Source organism: Amblyomma maculatum, chromosome 4, assembly GCF_055883805.1.
Source record: "Amblyomma maculatum isolate TAMU_Amacu chromosome 4, ASM5588380v1, whole genome shotgun sequence".
Taxonomy (NCBI): domain Eukaryota; kingdom Metazoa; phylum Arthropoda; class Arachnida; order Ixodida; family Ixodidae; genus Amblyomma; species Amblyomma maculatum.
The window spans coordinates 119,276,193-119,298,115 of record NC_139347.1 but is presented as its reverse complement, the minus strand read 5'-3'; the positions used below and the strand labels follow the sequence as shown (position 1 = coordinate 119,298,115).

General features: G+C 45.5%; 1 protein-coding gene across 1 annotated transcript; it reads left to right on the top strand.

The window, feature by feature from the left end:
• Positions 1-13,751: 13,751 nt before the first annotated feature.
• Positions 13,752-21,358, top strand: LOC146192240 (uncharacterized). Its single transcript, XM_084602403.1, has 2 exons — positions 13,752-14,464; positions 16,293-21,358. The coding sequence occupies exons 1-2, from the start codon at positions 13,898-13,900 to the stop codon at positions 16,725-16,727; spliced, it is 1,002 nt and encodes a 333-aa protein (XP_084458529.1). The 5' UTR covers positions 13,752-13,897; the 3' UTR covers positions 16,728-21,358.
• The last annotated feature ends 565 nt before the right edge of the window (positions 21,359-21,923 follow it).

The following is a 21,923-nucleotide window of genomic DNA, read 5'->3' as shown; positions in this document are numbered from 1 at the left end:
GAGATCGCAAGCGCAAATACTTATTTAAGAAAAGCGGTCTACCTTACAGCAAACTATGCATCATTAAGACATTTTAACACCAATAAGCAAGAGTGTTGTCTAAAATGCTAAAAAACCGCAATGTACCATCAATTATTGAGTTTATTTATTTATTTATTATTTTATTTATCTGTACATTACTGCAGGCCTCGTTTCGGCCCAGGCAGGAGAGGCATACAAAGTACAGAATTAGTACACTAGCAGACGTAAGAACAAAAGGACCAAATTAATAGTGTGCACAATAGCAATGCAGCCTACCAGCTGCGATAACAAAATGGGTAAAAAGAACGCTCGGTTTTGTAACCAAACAATTCCCAAAACAAAAACGTGAAGAGTAAATGTACAAATGAACCGTCAGTACAGTTTAAGCAGTGAGAAGGAAATATAACACAAAGATCAATTTGAGTAATTACTAATTGACAAGAAAATAGAATCAGTAATTCAAACGGCCAATGGAATCAATACTGTTTAGAAGCGACTGAGGTAAATTATTCCAATCATTTATTGTGCGTGGAAAAAAAAGAATATTTAAAAACGTTAGTTCTGGCATTATAGGGAGTCAGAGAGTCTGCATGGCGATGACGTGTTCGGCGTGCTGCCATTGGCGTTACATAAGGCTCAGGAGTGAGGGTGAGGAGATTATTTTTAAGAAGAAAAAGGAATTTCAGCCGTTGTATTTTTCTTCTTATTTCCAATGTCTGAATGCCATGTTGTCTCATTATTTCTGTCGGGGAATCAGTCATACGGTATTTCGAAAAAATAAATCTGATTGCTCTACGCTGTATTCCTTCTAGTGAATCAATGTTCGTTTTTGTGTAAGGGTCCCACACTATGCAGGCATACTCCAGTTTTCGTCTTATTATTGATGTGTAGGCTAAAAGTTTAGTTTCAGCGGGAGCTTGTTTTAGTTTATGACCTAGAAGGCAGAGTTTACGAAAAGCTCAGTCACATACGTTAGAAATGTGAATGTTCCATTTCAGGTTATGAGTTATTGTGACGCCAAGATATTTGTATTCCCTAACCTCGGTTAGTGCATGGCTGAGACCCAAGAGTGTAAGGAAAAGATAAGCTATTTATTTTTTTAGTTATCTTCATGTAAACTGTTTCGTTAGCATTTACCTTCATGTTCCAACGATTGCACCAAGAAAGAAGGTTCTGAAGATGATTGTTCAGGGTTATCTGATCATCGCGACCGGTTACCTCACTGAACAGGACACAATCATCCGCGAACAATTTTATTTGAACTGGTTCTGTGACAACGCTGGCAATGACATTAATATAAATTAGGAATAATAAAGGCCCTAAAACACTACCCTGAGGGACGCCTGAGGTAACTGGAAGTTCATTGGAATGGTAAGTATCCACACTAACAAACTGTTTTCGGTTAGAGAGGTATGCTGAAACCCACTTAACAATGAAATAAGGAAGGTATTAATCGAAGTTTTTCAATTAACTTGGAGTGTGAAACAAGGTCAAATGCTTTCCTGAAATCCAAAAGTATTACCTATACCTGGCTGAATTTGTATAGAATATTCGCAAAAGAATGGATAACAGATGTTAACTGGGTGACAGTAGAAAAACCTTTTCCAAAACCATGTTGCTCAGGTGAGAGTACACTGTTATCATTTAAGAATTTAGTAATGTAGTTAGCTATGATGTGTTCTAGCATCTTACAGCATTTTGACGTTAGCGATATTGGGCGATAGTTACTTATCAGTGTTAGGTCCCTTTTCTTCGGCACAGGTACTACGCTTGCCGTTCGCCAGTCAGTAGGAAGAGTTCCTATGAATAATGAAGCATGTAAAATGACCACAAGAAACTTGGACACCATTTCTGCGTATCGGCGCAGAAAAACATTCGATATATTATCAGGACCAGGGGTTGATTTGGTTTTTAAGTTAAGAAGCATGGAAACTACGCCCGGTACAGATACAAGCTCCGAGTTTGCACCGGACAAAGCAAAAATGGGAATCGAAATATCACTTGTATTTGCAAAGACACTATGGAAGTATGTATTGAAATGCTCCGCAATACTTTGCTTTTCAACGATAAGAATGCCGCCATCAACTTTTTGTTCAATTGGTTTGTTTGTTTTTTTACTCAAATATGTCCAAAATTTTTGTGGCGCGGTGCGAATAAAATTGGGCAGAAAGTGGTTAAAATATCGCCGTTTAGCATGCCCAATAGAAGAGCTTAATTTATCTCGCGCGGTTTGAATTTGTGTTATAGGGGCGTTCTTTCGTATCCAGCGTTTAATCTTTCTTTTCAAGTGAATGACTTCCCGCGTAACCCAAGGATTAACTTTTGCTGTTTTTTTTTTGTTTTGCTTGGTACAAAATTTTGAATACAGTATGTACAAAGTTCTTTAAACCTGTCCCAAAGTTCTATAATATCGTTTCCTTTAAAGTTTCTGAGGTGAAAATCTAGATAATCTAAAAGTTTCATCCCTGGCACGCGAAAAGTCTTTCACTAAAACACTTTCTGCTTTTCTGGGATCGCATTTTTCCAAGCAGCATGAAAAGCATACCATTTCATGATCAGATATGCCGCGTTCAACAGACACTGATAACTTTTCGTCAGTTCTATTCACAAACACAAAGTATTGATGACGAAGATCCGTGCACTCGCGTGGGTAAAGTTACAACTTTATGCAAATTGTGGCATAGAATTATATTGTCACGTCCTGACACATAGGGACACGACGACAGCAGAGACCTCGGGTCGACAGGGCAACGGCAGAGTGCAGCACAACAGCAGCGGAACCAGCCCGCACGTGAGTCACGGCAGCAGCGTCGTCTTTTCCCAAGCGATCGCGCTTCTTCTTCTTCGGGCGCTACAATATCACGCATATAATTGACATGGGGAGTAAGTTCAGCGCAAGAAGCATTATTCTCCCAATTAACTCCTAGAAGATTGAAGTCTCCTAATAGAAATATTTTTTTTTTGTGCGTGAACGAAGTGATGTGCGTACGCAAGTCACTCATGAATTGGAGTTGTCCTCACTGATGATTTTGGAGCTTCAGTTCCAATTCCTCATTGATGTCGCTGGTGCTTGGCTCTAGAGAGCTGTCAAGCACCGTCTTCGTGACCTATATGTCAACTGAGCTTGGGGGCAAAACATTTGCTTCAATGGGTGCATTGTACGCGGGATCGTAGCTACACCGGAGATCGCGCTGCAGCGCACCGGGAACTGGTGCACGTAGCACACTTAATAGCGACATCTGGACATCCACTTCACATCCAACAAGTATGTAGCAAAAGAAGCAATGAATAAGCGGTTCTTTCTCTGACGGTCTCTGATAAACTCCCCTCCAGAAATAGAGCAACTGGCACACGTTTCACTTATGCGTCCGATGTTAAAATATGCCAACATTTCATGGTTTCCTTACACATTTAAGCCTCGTTCCCACTTGCGAATCGGGGAGGTTGTGCGACCGCTTTGGCCCAAAAACGACGGTCGCAAATGGTTGCATTCATCGAAAAGCGAGTGGTACTCCGTAGCTTCGAGACTGCTGGTCGCAAACCGGTGACCAACCAGCGGCTGAGCTGAAGTGAACGGCAGTTAATTTTACATCCGGCTTCTCGTTGCTGGTGAGCAGTCAAGGTATGCAAGTCTCATTTCGAACTAGACCAATTCAGGAAAGCGACCCGTGGGTTGCGCGGCTCCGTGGGCGCATGCGACAGCCTGTCGCGCGCCCTTCGCGATTCGCAAGTGTGAATAGACCTTTAGTGATATGGCTGCTTTAACACGGACGCTTTTGGCTACTATACGATGGCGATGACAAATACGCTTTGACCCAGTGATCTTGGCATTAAGAGCTAACGGCTTAAAAAAGACGCCCGATGCGACACATAAAGCTTCGGATCTCGATGGCCATATGGCATGAGACAAAGCGCGACAGTTACTGAAAATTGAAACGTCAGCGGCAGATTACGACGCAAAATTCAGGACTGATTATTGTTGCAGCGGCGGCACTTCAATACACAAAACTGTCGCATGGGGGAAAAAGTAAACAAATCACTCGGTTCGAAAGAAGCGAAACTTCCTTTTCGGCGCTTGGTAAGGAGCAAATGTTTCAGATGAAATGTGAAAATAACTATCCTTGATACCCGAGTGCTTCGAGATCGTCACACGGGGTGTGTTATTTTGCGCTGAGCCCACCTTACCTCATTCATGCATGCAGAATCAGATTCATAACATTTACCCATCTATTGTACCCTGGTTAAACATGGTTTTCGAAGCGACTAATTCACGTAATCAAACTACTATTATTTGTTAATCACCTAATTAAGTTCCTCTTTTGATAAGAAGACATAATAAGATGCAGTCTCGATTGAGTTCGAGACGCATTAGTAAAGGTTCTAATAAATGTCTTTTTTTTTTTAAAACTTTCGTTCTTCAATATTACCCTCCTGTTCTGATTTGGATTTCTTATTATTTTTTTCACTAACCGTCAGCAATCCGTAAACGCCAATATGTGCTCATCCCACATGTCCCCCTTCGTCTCCGGAGTGCCTCAAGGTACAGTCGAGCGCGATTTGAAGGTTATCACGCGAGCGTCGACCGGAAACATGAACAGCGCCATGGCCCAGAATTCTCTGCCGAGGCGAGGGAGGTATCAAGCCAGTTTCCCTCACTCTTTTTGCTGTTCCTTCAGCAGCCATCACTCCCTGCTGGGACATCACTTCCTTTTTTTTTTCTTCTTTTTGTTGTGCAAACAGGCAGTGATCGTTGTGTGCATGACGTATTATTCGGTATTATCTGAAATTGGACACTTTATCGCAACAAATGGAAAGCTGAGAATAGAGAGAAAGGGTGGTGAGTTTGTCGCGGGGGTGTTGGCTGTTGTATGGAACAGCGAACGAGGGAGAGAAGATTGCGATATCATGATTTTTCCTGTTCCAAACTCGGCCGCCAGGTACCTGGAGTGCTAGGCTGGTCGACGCTCGCGCGATAACATCCAAATCGTGCTCGACTGTACACTGTCCCAGGCCCCTTACTCTTCCTGGTTTTACTTGACAAATAACGTATCTTCTAACATTCATTTGCATGCCAATGATTGTGCAGTCTTCCGCCCTGTCCATAGAACTACTAATACATACCGGCATTACGAAATGTGTATATCACATTGCACCATAGTGAAAGAAACAGTTAATGAGCATCAATATACCTCTGTCATATACGTCCATCGAAAACATTTGTAACCGTGCGTCGTTTTCAGCTCGGTAATCTCCTGTGTTCTCTGCTTTAAATACCAAGGCATTAACATGACCAATGACATTTCTGATGCGGATCGTATATCAGCCATCGTGTACGATGTTGGCCGATGCTTGGCTTTCTTCTACAGCGTTAAAAAAAATAAAAAACAGCCTCCTGATCTGTAAAATGTATTGCCGATCTAACCGTCGTTTAACAAAATTTAAGGTACGCCTGCATTTTTTGAAACCAGCATCAATCATTCCTTACTGACACGTTCGAATCAGCTCAGAATCTAACTACTCGGCTTGTTCGCTCAAACTACAGTGACAATTCAGTTCTGCATCTACTTAGAAGAGAATCGTCTAACTGCCGGTTCTCTTTCATCGGCGTAAGGTTCCTCGGCTTCGTCGTTTACATGCATTTTATAATTGACAGCTATACGACTCCGTCATAGTGCCCCGAGATCGGACTTGGCAACGTGTCTGCCACACAAAATCTGTTTTGTTCTGCGCCTGCCAATACTGCTGCGCATATTTTCTTTTTTTTTTCCCTGTCTGTAAAAGACTGCAGTGATATTGTTATATTACCACGAAGTCATTGGCCCACTCCACTCCGCATCATTTTCGGAACGATTTCGAGAAAACATTCTGCTGGTACAATATAGCCTACGCAGGCCTTTGAGGTGTATTCTGAAATAGTAAATATACAACCCGAATGCTTCTTGAACTAAATAATCCCATCCCTCAGACAATTTTAGATTAAAAAAAAAAAAACTGGCATGGCCACGCGTACATTTCTGCCGCCTCAAAGGCAAATCCGAGATATATAGTGTAACGGTAACTATACTTCTTTCGCCTTTACCTCATGATATGATCGGTCGGTACGCAAAGGCCATCTCGCTATTTATCAAAAACTGTTATTCTGTGATAACGCTTCGACTGGAAATGCGTATCCTACAAAAAGAACGATGTGTAGATTAGACTGGCGCCTGGTACAAAAGATGAGGCGCATCACGGTAGCAGGCACGGAGAGCTAGCAGCTTTCTAAATTTCAATCACCCTGGCGGCGATCGCTATATTAGAACGCCTCGTCGCCGACGTGACCTCAGACCACAGCTACCGTGTCACCACGTGGGGTGCCCGTCGTTGCCCGTGACACAGCTCGCGTGCCACACTCGGCAATGGCAGGTGCTCGTCTCAAGGTCGCCAAAAATATGCGGTCAGGTGCGAACGTGCCGAAGGCGACGCAACTTCGCTTTGCGATACCGGCAGATTCCGAAAGATAACTGCCGATCCTTTCGGCACATTGACTGGTATGCCTTTTGAAATACATACCTCTTAGAATTAAGAAATACCCCGGCACGCTGAAGCCTTCCCTCAGGAGACGTCTCTCCCTTGAGTAACTGGAAAACGTTCCCAGGAAGCAAGACAGCCCTCTGCAAGGAAATGACTCGGATTTTCTTTCTTTTTTTCAAGAGAGCAGTTTTTCCTCTATTCCGGAATGCTTTTGGCATGACAAGACTAAAAAAAGGCTGCAAGTGTGCCATTCACCCACGGTCCTTTATGTCCCTATGTCCAGGTAGAAGTATTCCCAAAAATGTCATATTGTTACGGAGAAGAATTGACCCTCTTGTTTTTCTGAAGACACCCACTTGATTCGTAACGAATATATTTTTTTTTTACACACAACGGGGAATTTTGCCCGATAGTGCCGGAAGACGGATATGCACACGTAAGGACACATCGTCCATAGCTGGGTTGTGACGGAAGACCCCACGACTTCCACACGAAAGAAACTACGACAAATATGACGCCCGCCCTGACTGTCGTGTGCTCCTGGTGTGTGTTTAATTACTGTGCTGATCGGTTATGCTGCAGTCCAAATCTGCGTGTCCTGTACAGCGTTTTCTTTTGGTACGCGCGTGGTGTTGAAAGGCGTTTTTTTATTGGTTGCAGCCAGAAGTTTCTCGTCACATTTTATGGAATCCTTACTCTTTAACATTTTTTTTCTTCATAATTACGACTTTTGTCATTTTGTAAAGTGAATTGTAATTGCTTGCACTCTTTCTCGTGAGTGTCAGAGTCATATATATTGGTAGTGCTACACGATACATCGATGGCAAAAATAAAAAAAAAAATTAGTTGTGGTTTAGCTCTGGTTAACCCCTAGCACCCTGGTTATACCCTGGTTAACCCCGCTGTTGCGAAAGCAACAGCGGAAGCTTCTTTTGCCTCCTACATTATTCCGCTATCGCGCCCTATAAGTGTCAGGTGCTACATTATTGAGGGCACTTAAGCTCATCCCTTAAGGGTATGACGCGAGAGCGTTAGCTAGCGGCCCACATATAAAGTCATGCTTCAACCAAGCCGTATAGATGTGCCTGCGTGTCGTAGGGGTAACGAGGACGCAAACTGTTTTGGCAGGCTGATTCTGATATCACCATCCCATATGAAAGGAGAGACCCGAATTGGCAGCTCCTGCCCGTGGCATAGTGGTAACGTGAATTCAAACTTCATGGCAGGTTGATTTTCTTATAAGGGGTACCACGGACAAGGACGCGGCACACAGCGACGAGCGGTTAGATCTGGCGTATTGTATTGCTTTCACAATAAAAAATTAAACATGACTACCGCTTCTCCATCCATGCCTCCCACTAAGCCACCTACAAATTTAAACGCTCCCTCACTTCATATCTTGCGGACATGGCAATTGGTTCCTGCTCTATATTCATTCAAATGTTTGCACCAACGGAGGCAGGACTTTCCGCTCACCACAGGCGATTGATGCCGATAAAAAAACGCAAAAAAATGTATAGGATGAAATTGAACCCTTAGGTGGTAGCAAGAGTAGATCTCCCAGAAACCGATGCGAACACCAGCCGTAGACTCTGTGAGAGGCTTCCCAATCATTAGCTTTACGAGGGACTTTAGCGACTAAATTAGTGAAAGGCGAAAGCCTGAGGTCTCTTCTTGTCTAGCGTTTCTGCCATCTGCAATCCCACACTTGAACGCGCGCTAATGAACGCCACGCGACAGGAGCGTGGGTGTACCGTCCAAATGAACACTTTTCGGAGAAAGTGTGATAGATACTGGCCTTTCCAGTTTCTTGTGTAGCGTTCCTGCCATCTGCAATCCCACACTTGAACGCGCGCCAAGGAACGCCGCGCGACAGGAGCGATGGTGTACCGTCGAAACCCACACTTTTTGGAGGAAGTGTGACACATACTGTGCCTTTCCTCCAGAGGTCTCTTGTCTAGCGTTCCTGTCATCTGCAATCCCACACTTGAACGCGCGCTAATGAACGCCACGCGACAGGAGCGTGGGTGTACCGTCCAAATGAACACTTTTCGGAGAAAGTGTGATAGATACTGGCCTTTCCAGTTTCTTGTGTAGCGTTCCTGCCATCTGCAATCCCACACTTGAACGCGCGCCAAGGAACGCCGCGCGACAGGAGCGATGGTGTACCGTCGAAACCCACACTTTTTGGAGGAAGTGTGACATATACTGTGCCTTTCCTCCAGAGGTCTCTTGTCTAGCGTTCCTGTCATCTGCAATCCCACACTTGAACGCGCGCTAATGAACGCCACGCGACAGGAGCGTGGGTGTACCGTCCAAATGAACACTTTTCGGAGAAAGTGTGATAGATACTGGCCTTTCGTTTCTTGTGTAGCGTTCCTGCCATCTGCAATCCCACACTTGAACGCGCGCCAAGGAACGCGACCCGACAGGAGCGATGGTGTACTGTCCAAACTCACACTTGGCGGAGAAAGTGTGACAGATACTGCGCCTTTCCTCCAGAAATATCATCCTCACTAGCGTACCTGCAATCCGTCCCGCCGGGGTGGCGCAGTGTTTTCGGCACTAGGCTACTGTTGACAAGGATGCGGGATCGAATCCCTGCCCCGGCGGCCGCTTTTCGATGGAGGCGAAAAGCAAGGCGCCCGCGTGCTGTACGATCTCAGCGTACTTTAAACAACCCCAGGTAGTCGAAATTTCCGGAGTCCTCCACTACGGCGTCTCTCATAGCTTGAATCGCTTCGAGACGTGGAACCCCACAAACCAACCAAACCATCTGCAATCCCACATTTCAACGCTCGCCAAGGAACGCCACGCGACAGTTGGTTGGTTGGTTCACAGAAAGGGAAAGGCGCAGTATCTGTCACACTTGCTCTGTGGAACCGCGCCGTAAGGGAAGGGAGGAAGGTGGGGTAGAAAGTGGAAAGAGAGCCGTTGTGGAGGGCTACGGAGTAATTTCGACCACCTGGGGATCTTTAACGTGCGCTGACATCGCACAGCACACGGACGCCACTTCGTTTCGCCTCCATCGAAACGCAGCCGCCGAGGTCGGGTTCGAACCCGGGAACTCCGGCACAGTAGTCGGGCGTCTTACCACTGCGCCACACCTGCGGGGAAGCCGCCGCGAAATTCGGTTGCAGGCTACCAGTCCCAGCCCCATCGGGCCAAGAACAGCCACCTTTCACAGAGCGTGCATTCAAATGTGGCATTGTAGACGTCAGACACGCATCCCGCCTCGGCCAATCAAACGCCTCAATAGCGGGACACACTTCGTCCACGACAGCATGAGCCAGTCTTTATTTCCCTCTTCCTTTCCTATCTTTATTTTCTCTTCGGAGTAATTTCGACCACCTGGGGATCTTTAACGTGCGCTGACATCGCACAGCACACGGACGCCTCTTCATTTCGCCTCCATCGAAACGCATCAGTGTGAAAGCACTCTGTTGTTGCGAATGTAGGAAGAAGGAAACGAAATTGCACGGGCCTGCTACTGACTCTGTAACTGAGCCACCTCCGCCGCTAATAATAATTAATAATTGGTTCATAGGAAGAGAAAGGTGCAGTAACTGTCGCACTTGTTTCTGTGGACACCTGAACCGCGCAGTAAGGGAAGGAAGGAGGGTGGGAGTTAAAGTGGAACGAGAGAAAGAGGAGCCGTAGTGGAGGGCTACGGAGTAATTTCGACCACCTGGGGATCTTTAACGTGCGCTGACATCGCACAGCACACGGACGCCTCTGCGTTTTTTTCTGGAGGCAAAACGAAGAGGTGTCCGTGTGCTGTGCGATGTCAGCGCACGTTAAAGATCCCCAGGTTGTCGAAATTACTCCGAAGCCCCCCACTACGGCTCCTCTTTCTCTCAACTTCCACTCCCACATTCTTTCCTTCCCATACGGCGCGGTTGCGGTGTCCACAGAAAACCAGTGAGACAGTTACCGCGCCTTTCCCTTCCTATAAATCAATCAATCAATTTCTTCTGCCCCGCCGGGGTGGTGCAGAGGTAAGACGCCCGACTACTATGCCGGAGTTCCTGGGTTCGAAGTTCAGGTGTCCACAGAGCAAGTGTGACAGATACTGCGCCTTTCCATTCCTGTGAACCAATAACAACAACAACAACTACTTCTGTCTGCACGAGGCAGCGGAGGTGGCTCAGCTACAGAGCCAGTAGCAGGCCCGTGCATTTTCTTTTCCTTCTTCCTACAGCCATAACAACAACAGCATGAGCCATTAAAGGCTATCGCCTTAAAACTCTTCCGACGCATCGGCGCCGGTCTATCGGTGTTCTTGCTGCGCGCCGCTCATTTGTCGAACACTTGAGACGCCGTTTGCAACGCCGTCCAACCAGAGCACGGATTTTACCGAAGCGGTGTTCTTATTCGCTTTGTACCCTCCCTCTCTTTTTTTCTCCCCTCTGATTTTGTGTGTGCGTGCGATAGAAAACACTCCTGCCCCGCCGGGGTGGTGCAGTGGTAAGACGCCCGACTACTGTGCCGGAGTACCCGGGTTCGAACCCGACCTCCGCGGCTGCGTTTCGATGGAGGTGAAACGAAGAGGCGTCGTGTGCTGTGCGATGTCAGCGCACGTGAAAGATCTCCAGGTGGTCAAAATTACTCCGTAGCCCTCCACTACGGCTCCTCTTTCTATCTCTCCACTTTCACTTCCATCTTCCTCCCTTCCCTTACGGCGCGGTTGCGGTGTCCACAGAACATAAGTGAGACAGTTACCGCGCCTTTCCCTTCCTATAAATAAATCAGGGGCCGAATCCACGAAAGAGTTCGCTTTGGAACGCGTTCGCTTTGCTGTGACGTCAAATTGACGTAGGCATCGGGGGGAGAAGGGTGGGATGAACGCTGGGGGCAGAGAACAGCCAATCGGCTTTGCTGGGCGGTCCCATCTCGGTTGCTCTGCCTTGGCGCGGGCCTTCTCCTCGGGAGTCGGAGGAAATGACACCTAGTTTTTCTCCGTGCCGACACGCACGATTGCCTGAGCGACGGCCAAATTTGCCCGGTTCACCGACGACTGCGAGAGCCGTATAGTTGCCTCGCTGCCAACTGACGCCTGGAAGCCTCCGGTAGCGAAGAACCGCAGCGCGCCGAGCACTTTCCGCTCTGTTGTGAGCGTGCTTTTCCTCATTGGGCCAAGGTGGAGTTTTAGTTCTTCGCAAAGCCGGCGTACAAGCCCCTTCGACAATTTCAAGTGCCTTCGGAAGGCATCGTCAGGCATGTAGAAAGAATCGTCATGTGCGTGCGACCGCCGAAGCCACCGATCAAATTCGCTGAGCTCTGCGAACAACAGCGCGCGGCGAGGGGGGGCACGTACGGCATGATTCTCGCGCTGAAGCGAACGCCACTTACCGAGCTCCACACACAGCGACCAAACGCGTTCGCTTTCATTTGATTGACATGTCTCGTGACGTCAACGAAATCCGTGGTCCCGCCTTCGTGAAATGGCGTCACCGCCAGCGGTGGCGACACGCGACCAATGGAGCGAGGCGGCGAGAGAGAACGCGAACGCGTTCCAAAGCGAACTCTTTCGTGGATTCGGCCCCAGTTTTTTTTTTTTTTTAATCAGAAAACACTTCCCTGATGGGGCTGGGACCTATGGCTGGGACAGATGGGTAACCGCCGCTTGCGGTGGGGGCTAGCCTGCCACAGAATTTTTATCTGTTGTAGGCCGCCATTACACCCGCCACTGTTTCGGTGGTGGACGACGGCTGTTGTTGCGGCACGCGTCTTTCTCTCCCTTTTCTTTCTTCTCTATTTTCTCTTCTGCCTGCACGAGGCAGCGGAGGTGGCCTCTCTTTCCACTTTCACTCCCATCTTTCTCCCTTCCCTTACGGCGCGGTTACGGTGTCCACAGCAAACAAGTGAGACAGTTACCGCGCCTTTCCCTTCCTATAAATAAATCTAAAAAAAAAAAGGCAGCGGAGGTGGCTCAGCTACAGAGCCAGTAGCAGGCCCGTGCATTTTCATTTCCTTTTTCCTACAGCCACAACAAAACTAGTGAGACAGTTACCGTGCCTTCCCTTCCTATAAATCAGTCAATCAGTCTGTGCGTGCCATGGTTGCCAGTAAAGCTGCAATGACGTCGCGTGAATAAGCTATAGCTTTTGAATAAGGCAACTTTATTTTATTATTTCCCCATGAGCGGCGCCAATGCGCAGTGCAGCGCCGCCCGTGTTCGGGATGAAACGATAACCCCACACTAGAGACTGGTGATATGCATGTGGCTATGCATCTTCCTTTGTTCTTGCCATCTGTTTGCAAGGAACGAATTTTCAGTGTGTTGTGATATTTGCAGTGTGCAGTGGCGTTTGGAAATAATAAGCAACAGCGCTTTACAAGCAACAATAAAGGAAAAAAAAATATTGAAGTTAATTTGTCAGCAAAAGTGGGTCGGAATCGTACCAATCGTACCGCGAATCGGTTCGGAACAGTTCCTGCCATTTGTTTCGTTTCGGGTTCAGTTCCAATTAGATTGTGAAAAAAATTCGTGTGCAGTTTGGTTCCGGTTCTGGGCAAAAATTCGGGTTCGGCTTCGGTTCGACACCCTGATATTATGTAATGTAATGTTTCATTTGCTGCTACATAGCGCGCCAAGCAGTTCGCACTACTTGCACGAGCACTTACGGGGAGGCTAGTGCCGAGAGCAGAACCCGTGCAACGCGGTCCGATATCGAGTGCCGAAGTGCACTCTATGGCTCTATACTTCGTCTCATAAGATATCTGCAGCACTGCGAAAGGCAGATGAGCCCTTGTAATTGTGCTCCTAAGTGTCTCTTGCCCCTGCGAATTAAAATGGAGAATTATGCTCCTACTCTCACCCCGCCAATTTAGGGGGTGAGAGGCGCGTAGGAGCACAATTGCCTATTGTAGTGCGCGTGAACCTGATTGGATCGGGGTGCCACTGCCTTTCGCAGTGCTGCAAAACCAATATCTAAGAAAGTTTAAAACGTCTGCACCTCTGCACCGTCTGAACTGGTGCAGAAACTAAGTACAGGCTGGCACAGCCAAATTAAGCACATATGTAATACAAGCGAGACACACAAATTCTTCATTTTATTATAACCAAATAATCACGCAAAACTGGTGGCGAAGCTGGCCTAAATCGTGGTAAGCATAAATGTGTTTTAACTGTTTTAACTGGCGGGCAACATGGCGGCCTCTATGAAATGCTTCAAATGCGTTTACCCGAATATTTCTCTAGTTTAATCTAGTAGGTAGTAGAATCGTAGACGGTAGAATCCTACTTGGAATCCTCTGCTTTGGGTACGGTGCTTTGGGCGCGGGTTTGGTCGGTTTAGTGTTGAACTCTGCCTCAGCTTGTGCACAGTAGTGCACAGTTGTATAATGTCATCGCATTGCGATGCGCTATATGCGCCGCCTGATCCTCCTGGTGACTGCTGCCGCTACAGCATTCTTCTTACTTCTCGCTTACAGGCGCGCGGATCATCTTTCCGCCTCCGTGCGGAACTGGTGGGCCGGGGAAATCGTGGACTTCAGTGGTGCCGATAACGTTACGGGCTTTGATCATCCGGTAGTGCCCAACGTTGTGCACTTTGTGCGACTTGGAAACGCATCGCTCACGTTTGTCGAGGCTGTGTGCATCCGGGCAGCGTGGATCCAACAGCGACCAGAGTCGTTGGTTGTCCACTGTGACCGCTGTGATGAGTCGACGCGATCCGGTCCGCACTGGCCGCTCATCGCCGCCATCCCGGGCCTGCGGCTCGAGACCATCCGGAGGCCCCGGTACATATTCGGAAAGCGCCTTAGTTCCATCTACCACGCTTCCGACATAGCGCGGTTACGGATACTGCGCAAGTACGGCGGCATCTTCCTCGATGGAGACTCGTACCTGGTGCGCTCGCTCGACACGTTCCGCCGTTTCGAGATGGCCCTGGGCTGGTTCCCCAAGCAAGCCTTAGGGACGCAGGTGAGCACATAGCTTGCACATACTCCGCTGGCAGTACCTGACACAATAAGTGGACACCTTCTGTTGTACTGTGCTATGGTTTCTTCAAAGTAACGTTGGCAAAACTGTGCATGGACTTGCAGATATGCTCGGTAGTGAGCAAGCGGTGCTGGCTTTCGCTAAAATGATTGCTTATTATGAAATGTATACATATCTTTTGGTTCATTAAATTCATTTCATTTTGTAAAAGGCGATGTCACAGACTAAGATCATGCCGGCTCAAAATATGGCATTTTATCTTTATTACTGAAAGCTGTGAAAACGTGTGCCGGCTGATTGTGCCGTATCTTAGTGTACTACCTTGGTAAATAATCATCATCAGCCGTACTACTGCAGGGAAAAAGCCTCCGCCATTTTCATCCAATTAGCCTGGTCCTTTACCAGCTGCATCCACATAATCCCTGCAAACACTCCTTTCCGCCTCCCATTGCTATGTTTACCTTCTCCTGGGATCAGCAGTTACCCTTAGCAACTCTCAGTTGTCGTGCCTTCATACTGCATGTCCATTTCTTCTTAATTTTGACTAGAATAGCAGTAACTTGCATCCACTCAGTGCAGTTCCCGCCTCTTAATGTTACACATGTGATTTTCCTTTCTGCAGCTCTCTGCGTTGTCCTCAATTTTAAGTTGAACTGTTTTTTTCAGCCTGCACATCTCTATTAGGTCAATACCAGTGAGGTACAGCTGTTATACACTTTCCTTTTAAGATACACTGGTAAGCTGAAGTTTATGGTCTCAGAGTACTTGCCAAACGAACATCTCTTCAGTCTTGGTATAGGGTTGAGGGAAAACCTCAGTTCGCAAGCCAAGCCAACATTCCGACTAGGGGACTTGTTTTCATCTGATACTTAATCCATCGAGGCACGATCTTGCATGCTCCTTCCGAGAAGAATGTTTTTAATTGGTTGTGAAGCCATTTCATGCCGCGTCCTGCACATCTAAGTCTGCAGAAAATTGACAACCTTGCAAACAGTCCTTGAGCCACCCAGGTAGTTGACAAAGTAGCAGGGAGCAAGATATAAACTGTAGGAACGTTGCTGCAATTCCTAAAAACCTACCTTGACGGTGTTTTACATTATGTGGTAAGCGATACGCAGCAGTGCGAATTGTCATGCAGCAACAACACTTTCTCCAACTAGGCCTCACAGTTTGGTGCAAATTGCTGGCTTCAGCTTGTTCACCTGTAGTCTTCTCGATCGCACGCTGTTGGTGGTGGTATTCCTTCTTTCTGTTTAGTTGTCCAGTATAGCCTGTACATGCATGCATTGTAGATGGCGCATTGCAGAGACATGCAGTAAGCAGCACAAAAGTGGCTTGACAACCAACCAAAAGCTTCCTTCGTGTGTGAGTTTGTAACCCAGTTAAGCAAGTGTTCTTTTGAAATGAAGAGACTGTGTAGGAAATTGGTGCACTACTATCTGAAAAATGTTAAGGCAAACTGCCACCCTGGCTCTTGATCTTGAGTTGCATAATTTTGTTGCCGGTACGTGAAGCATACACGTTCCCCTCATTTCTTGACATGTTTCAGGCAAACATTTTGCATAACCAGGCTGAAGTAAATTTGTTTTTCCATGTTCACATCCTGTTAACTTTTTTGCTATTGTTAGTACACGCTGTACACTTATATTTGTATAAATAAATTGAAATTTTCAATAATTTTTTTTATCCTTGTTTATGCAGTAGTCAAAGTGATGTAGCTCATGAAAAGGCTGTTTATAGAATTAAAGTATAAATTTACTAATGTCTTAAAAATGCTTTGTGGGTTCTTGTCCTTGTTTCTTGACTCCAGGTTCTTGTGGCCCACAAGAATGCCCGATTTCTCCAGCTGTGGTATGACTCATACCGGTACTATCGACCCGAGCTGTGGTACTGGAATGCAGGGCGCCTCCCCACTGAAATGATCCTCGTGCCACGGCCGCATCTCGTTCACCGTGTGCTTTACGACTTTGGTGTGCACAATGTGGCACACCTCCTGTACGGGGTGTGCAACTCTGACTGGCGGCAGTACTTTGCCATTCACCTGCTCTTCAGGCACCGAGACTACCTAGTTACATCGGACACTTTCGGGCCGTTGACAGTGTCGAACATCGGCCGGTACAATCGGACATTTGGCCAGATGGTTCGGCTGGCTCTCTTTGGAACTACCATGCTTGGAGCTGGCACCATAAAGGATCCTGAGTGGTTTCTCAAAAACAAGCTCGAGTATGCCCTGGATGCTTGCTAGGAAGTACTCATTGCTAACCTTGGTTGTGAATTCGTCAAGCATCTTAACGATGTCAACTTCAGGGCAAAGGCGTCTCTTGCATTATGCAAGCTGCGACTATCTTACCTGCAAGCTTCCTAATCTCATCCGTCTGCATGATTCTCAGAAGCTCCTTGGCTTCATCTGCTTATACTTGGAATCTACTCAATCACCATAATGAACCATTACGTGTGAGCTCTTTAAAGCGACAGTGTTGAAGGACCCATTCTGTAGAAAGTCTGTTGTTGTGAGCAAAACATCGCGGGTATGGCTCTTGCAAGTGGTAGTTGTCAGGTGATATGACCAGGTATTGACTGATCGTGCAACATTACAAGACCATATGGCATGGCAAGAGCTGCTGATTCAGGCTTCTACTTTGAGGCAGGAGGGTGAGATGAAAGCCGAACCTTCCAGGTACATTGGATGATGAGCAAGCTATGCTATTCTTAGGCTGTACAGGCATATCCGTACAGTTGGTTAAAACTAGGCTTAATAGATATCTGTGCTAGGTGGTCTTTCACATAACTGGGTATCTTGGGACTGTATGCTAATGAATATGTGTGGGACAATAGAGGCACAAATTAAGGGATTTGAGAAGCAGATAGCAAAGTGGACAGTGCAAGCAAGAATCTGCAAGAGAAGCGTCATATCCTTAAATGCAGAGCCTAGGTTTCCCTCTAACTTTGGCGTTCGAGGCCCCGCTCATGCTGGTTTTGTGAATTGGAGGACCAAAGAGAAATGATTGTGAAATGTGTGAAATGCGTGTGATTAGGCAAATGAGAAATGTGTGATTGATGGGAAGTAGAGCGTGAAGAAGATGATAGATGGATTGTGACATGTGTGCCAGCTGCCAAAGACTGCTATCTAATTTCTTGGAAGAGGTCACTTCATGTGTAGGTTAGAGTTGGGCTATGTGGCCTAGACTCAAATTTGAAAAATACAAATGAACAGCAGCACACTAAGAAGAGGCAACAAGGTAGCATACAATACAACAGTGTTTTCTGTTATGGTTCAATTCTGACGCATTTCACTGTTGAACTTATTCAATTATACTTACACATATTCCTGTATCTAAACAGAAAGAAAGGGCGCCGTGTCCCTGTATGGGGACATAAACTTTGTGCAGCCTGCTGTACAAAATGGCAATGAAAAACACCATTTTGAATGTTTCAAAACATGCACGCTGAGCCACTTTATTGGACAATTGGCACCATTTTACGCAAAGCAAAAGAAATTCTGCTAAATAGAGTAGTAAAAATGGACACAGCTACATTCTGTGTAGCTTACCGTAATTTCTTCTTGTTTTTGTCATTTTGGACTGTCAAGAATTTGGGCTGACGAAAATGTTAGCATTTGTTATTGGAGGAAGGGCCCGTAACTGTGAAATAATGGCTATCATCCTTGTTTTACGAGCGTATTTAGCCTTGCATGCACTTCCGAATATTAGCATCTTTATTCGGGGACTGGACGCCTCAAAGCCACCTCTGCCAGCGTACTTTTTTTCTGAACGTTTGGCGTCACTTTCTTACTTTGTGTACCCTGCTGTGCAAAAAATTAGTTGTGGTTTAGCTGTAGTTAACCCTAGTTGAATTGCGAAAACAATGGTGGAAGCTTCTTTTGCCTGCTACATTATTCCCCTATCACGACCTATCAATGTAAGGTGCTACATTATTAGGGACACTTAAGCTCATTCTTTAAGGGTATGATGCGAGAGCGTAAGCTACCAGCCCACATATAAAGTCACGCTTCAACCAAGCCATATGGACGTGCCTGAATGTAGGGGCAATGAGAATGCAAACGCTTCGGGGAGGCTGATTCTGATATCACCCTCCCATATGAAAGGAGTGACCCGAGTTGGCAGCTCCTGCCCGTGGCGTAGGGGTAACTTGAATTCAAATGTCATGGCAGGCTGATTTTTTTTATGAGGAGACCGTAGCTATGCATCTTCACGACATAGCTGCGGGCGCCCGAGGTCTCGCTTTGGCTGTCGGAGTATTGCTTTCGCAGTAAAAGGTGCCATTTTGAATGTTTCAAAACACGCCAAATTTGAAAGTCGACAAACTCGACTTCTTTATGTCACTGTGCCCTTTTTGGGCAAGAACCAGAAAGTGACCCCAAGGGTAATTTTTCATTTTCTATCTTTTGCGCTGTGCTGGACAGCTGGACAGAGTGCCTTTGAGACACAAAGGCTGAGAATCTTGCACAGAAAGTATTTTGGACATGACGGCCTTCCAAACTGACGTGAACAGTCTAATCGCGTGCAGCAGAACAGCTCAAAAATAGCACGGTAGGCCATGTAGTGAGTACTCGGAGCCTGTTGCGATGAATGCTAGACCGCATTTGCTACTGACAGCTACCGTTAGGTATGATGGCTACAACCACTGGCCAGAGCATGTCAACACACCGAACTAACAGCGCTGCCATCATGAAGGATGCACAGCGAAGTGTTGGACTAGCTGCCAAAGTGCCACATCTTTTTATGCATATGTGCTCAGAGCAATTGCTTTTACCTTTTTTTATAATACTCTGAAGTGATTGATTTAATAAAGAAATCAAGCAATAATTTGTTAATCATATTTTGTGCCAGATATCTTGTTAAGGGTGGTATTGCACTTTCTGCTAGTAGCATGCATTAATTTTTCTGTATTGAGGCGCCGAGTCCCTGAATGGGGACGTTGTAAAACACAGTTAAAAAATAAAATTTTTCTTTCAGTTTCTTTAGGACACGTCATTTGAAGCGTGGAAAACCGAAAACGGCCTTCAGATATTTTTTGTGTTCCAAAATTTTTTTTCGTGCCTGAATGGGATTTACCCTCTTCTTATTCTTCATATGCACTGGTACGTTGTCTTGCACTTTGAAAGAAACGTTTCTTTATAGAATAGGCATACAATGTTTACTTATTAACATTTTTTGCTGGCATAAAATGTGTTTTGGACACATTGCCTGATTTGTACTGCAGTGCTTGTCCTGAATATGTTAGCCAAGAAATACTTGTCTTGAATATGGTAGTCAAGAAATACTATCTTGAAGGTTTCGAAGTGGTATCTGAACATACATTTGTGTCTGTACAAAACATGAATTGAGTGAGCAATGTCGTCAAATAGGATTGTGTGAGCTGACGCTGAGATATAGTGTATTATGCGTTTTTATTTGGTGACGCAAATTTACTGGGTTCAGAAAGCCAAACCAAAAGATATGGGTCTGCCAGTGAAGTACAGAGACACATGTGCAATGAGTGGGGCAGTGGTGTGCAGAGCTGAGTGGTGCCATTCTTGGTCAGTGCTTCCATGGCAGGCATGATGATTGGATGGGTGCATCAGATCAGAATGCATTTATTAATGCCATGCCAAAACTGTGCGTAGTCTCATTCAGTGCTGCCCTCCTTGCCAACTGAGCAATAGAAAACATAGGGAACTGTACAACTTGTGAAGCCAGGTCTTGTTACGGTCACAATAGCAGTGCAAATGCAAACACTTTATTACAATGACAAGGTCATACAAAAGGCAGTGAATTTACAGCATGGTTTCCTTGTGCGTCAAAGACAATGGTTTTTGCTTATTTCCAATTTTTGGGTGTTCATTGTTCTTAATGATGTACTAGTTCATGAATCGGGTATCCAGGGAGCACTGGAGGAAAATAGGGAAAATAAAACATATACACTGTTCGTGCCTTCATCACCTCCTGACATCCAAGAACCTGAATATGTTTGATGTCATTCATGATGCAGTTCTTTTGTGTACTTGCATGGGCAATGGGACTTATACATATATGGTAGAACACAAAGGGACCTTGGCCACAGGCACAGAATTATCATTTTAAAGCGTCGCACGGAACATAATCAATTTCTCAATATTTGTATTGGCAACTGAAATGCCGATATTGATTAACAGGGTAAAAAAAGCCTCATACAGGTAAACAACCACAATGGTTTTAAAAAACTAATGCAGTAATCACAACGTCAAGCATCTTACTGTCTGCGCAAATGCCAAGGCGAAGAAGGAACTGTTTTTCACAGTTTAGCTGATTGTCACGATGCAAGAAAAAAAAATCAAATCAGACGCCTAGGCTAATCTTGCAGCCTCTTTCTATCATGAGGTTGGAATAAGTATTAAAGTATTTTGAAAGAAGTTTCCATGTTTGAAATGCATTTAGTGATTGTATCATGAGGTGAAGAGATCTCACTCATTTGCACGCAACTTGGGCAAATTGTTGAAGAATGCTTATTATGAGAATAAAAAGTAAAAATAGATCCTATTTTGAGAATGATTTTGGGATAATTGCCTTTTTCTTGGTAGCATTTCAAACTGTTGTGCTGCTTCTGGGTTCCCATGGGAATTACAGTAATGTTAGTATTTGATGTGTCAGAAAGAAGATAATTAAAATCGCATTTTTAAGCCCTGAAAGGCATTTTGTTTTTAATTTGTAGCAAATCAGTCTTACTTTATTCAATCCGCAAAACTTTGGAGGTTGTTGGCCTGGATGCACCATTGGCATACGCTTGTTTTTTCTTCTGGTTTTTAATGAATTATCTTTAAGTTATAAAATTACATTATTGATTTCCCATCAACACCACAGATTATTAATTTAATTTGGAATAAAAAATATCTTCTCATATGCTTTCCTAGGTGTCACAGATTGCTTTCCTCCTTCACACGCATGTCATAATAAGCTGTTAATTTCCTTTAACCCATCTGCTCAGTCGCGAGCAAACGTGGGACATAAATAACGCAGGTGAAACCTGCGATGAATACCATCTCCACGATAATTGACCTGCATTGAAACAATGAGCACTGCAGTTTTAGACTAGTTTATTCACAATATTGATGCAGTTACAGTGTAGTTCCCTTTTGATGAAAGGGCAGTGGCATTTGTAATGTGTATGTGCATGTGGATGCGTACATACGTCACAACACCCTCTAGTGGGTGTGCCTACAGGCACCCATGTGTGTAAATGCCCCTCCCTGCTATAAGCTTCTACTTGCCGCCACCCTCCAGAAACCTTCACCAACCAGAAAGCTACACAGCAGTGGAATGGTTATATGATGGCACAATGGGACACAATTCACGATGGGAAGGCGATCACTGCAAAAATGCAGTAAACAACCAATACTTCTGATGCAGAGTTGTTGTACCACACCAGATGATCATCTGTGTATTTTTTTTTCTTGCAGAACAGT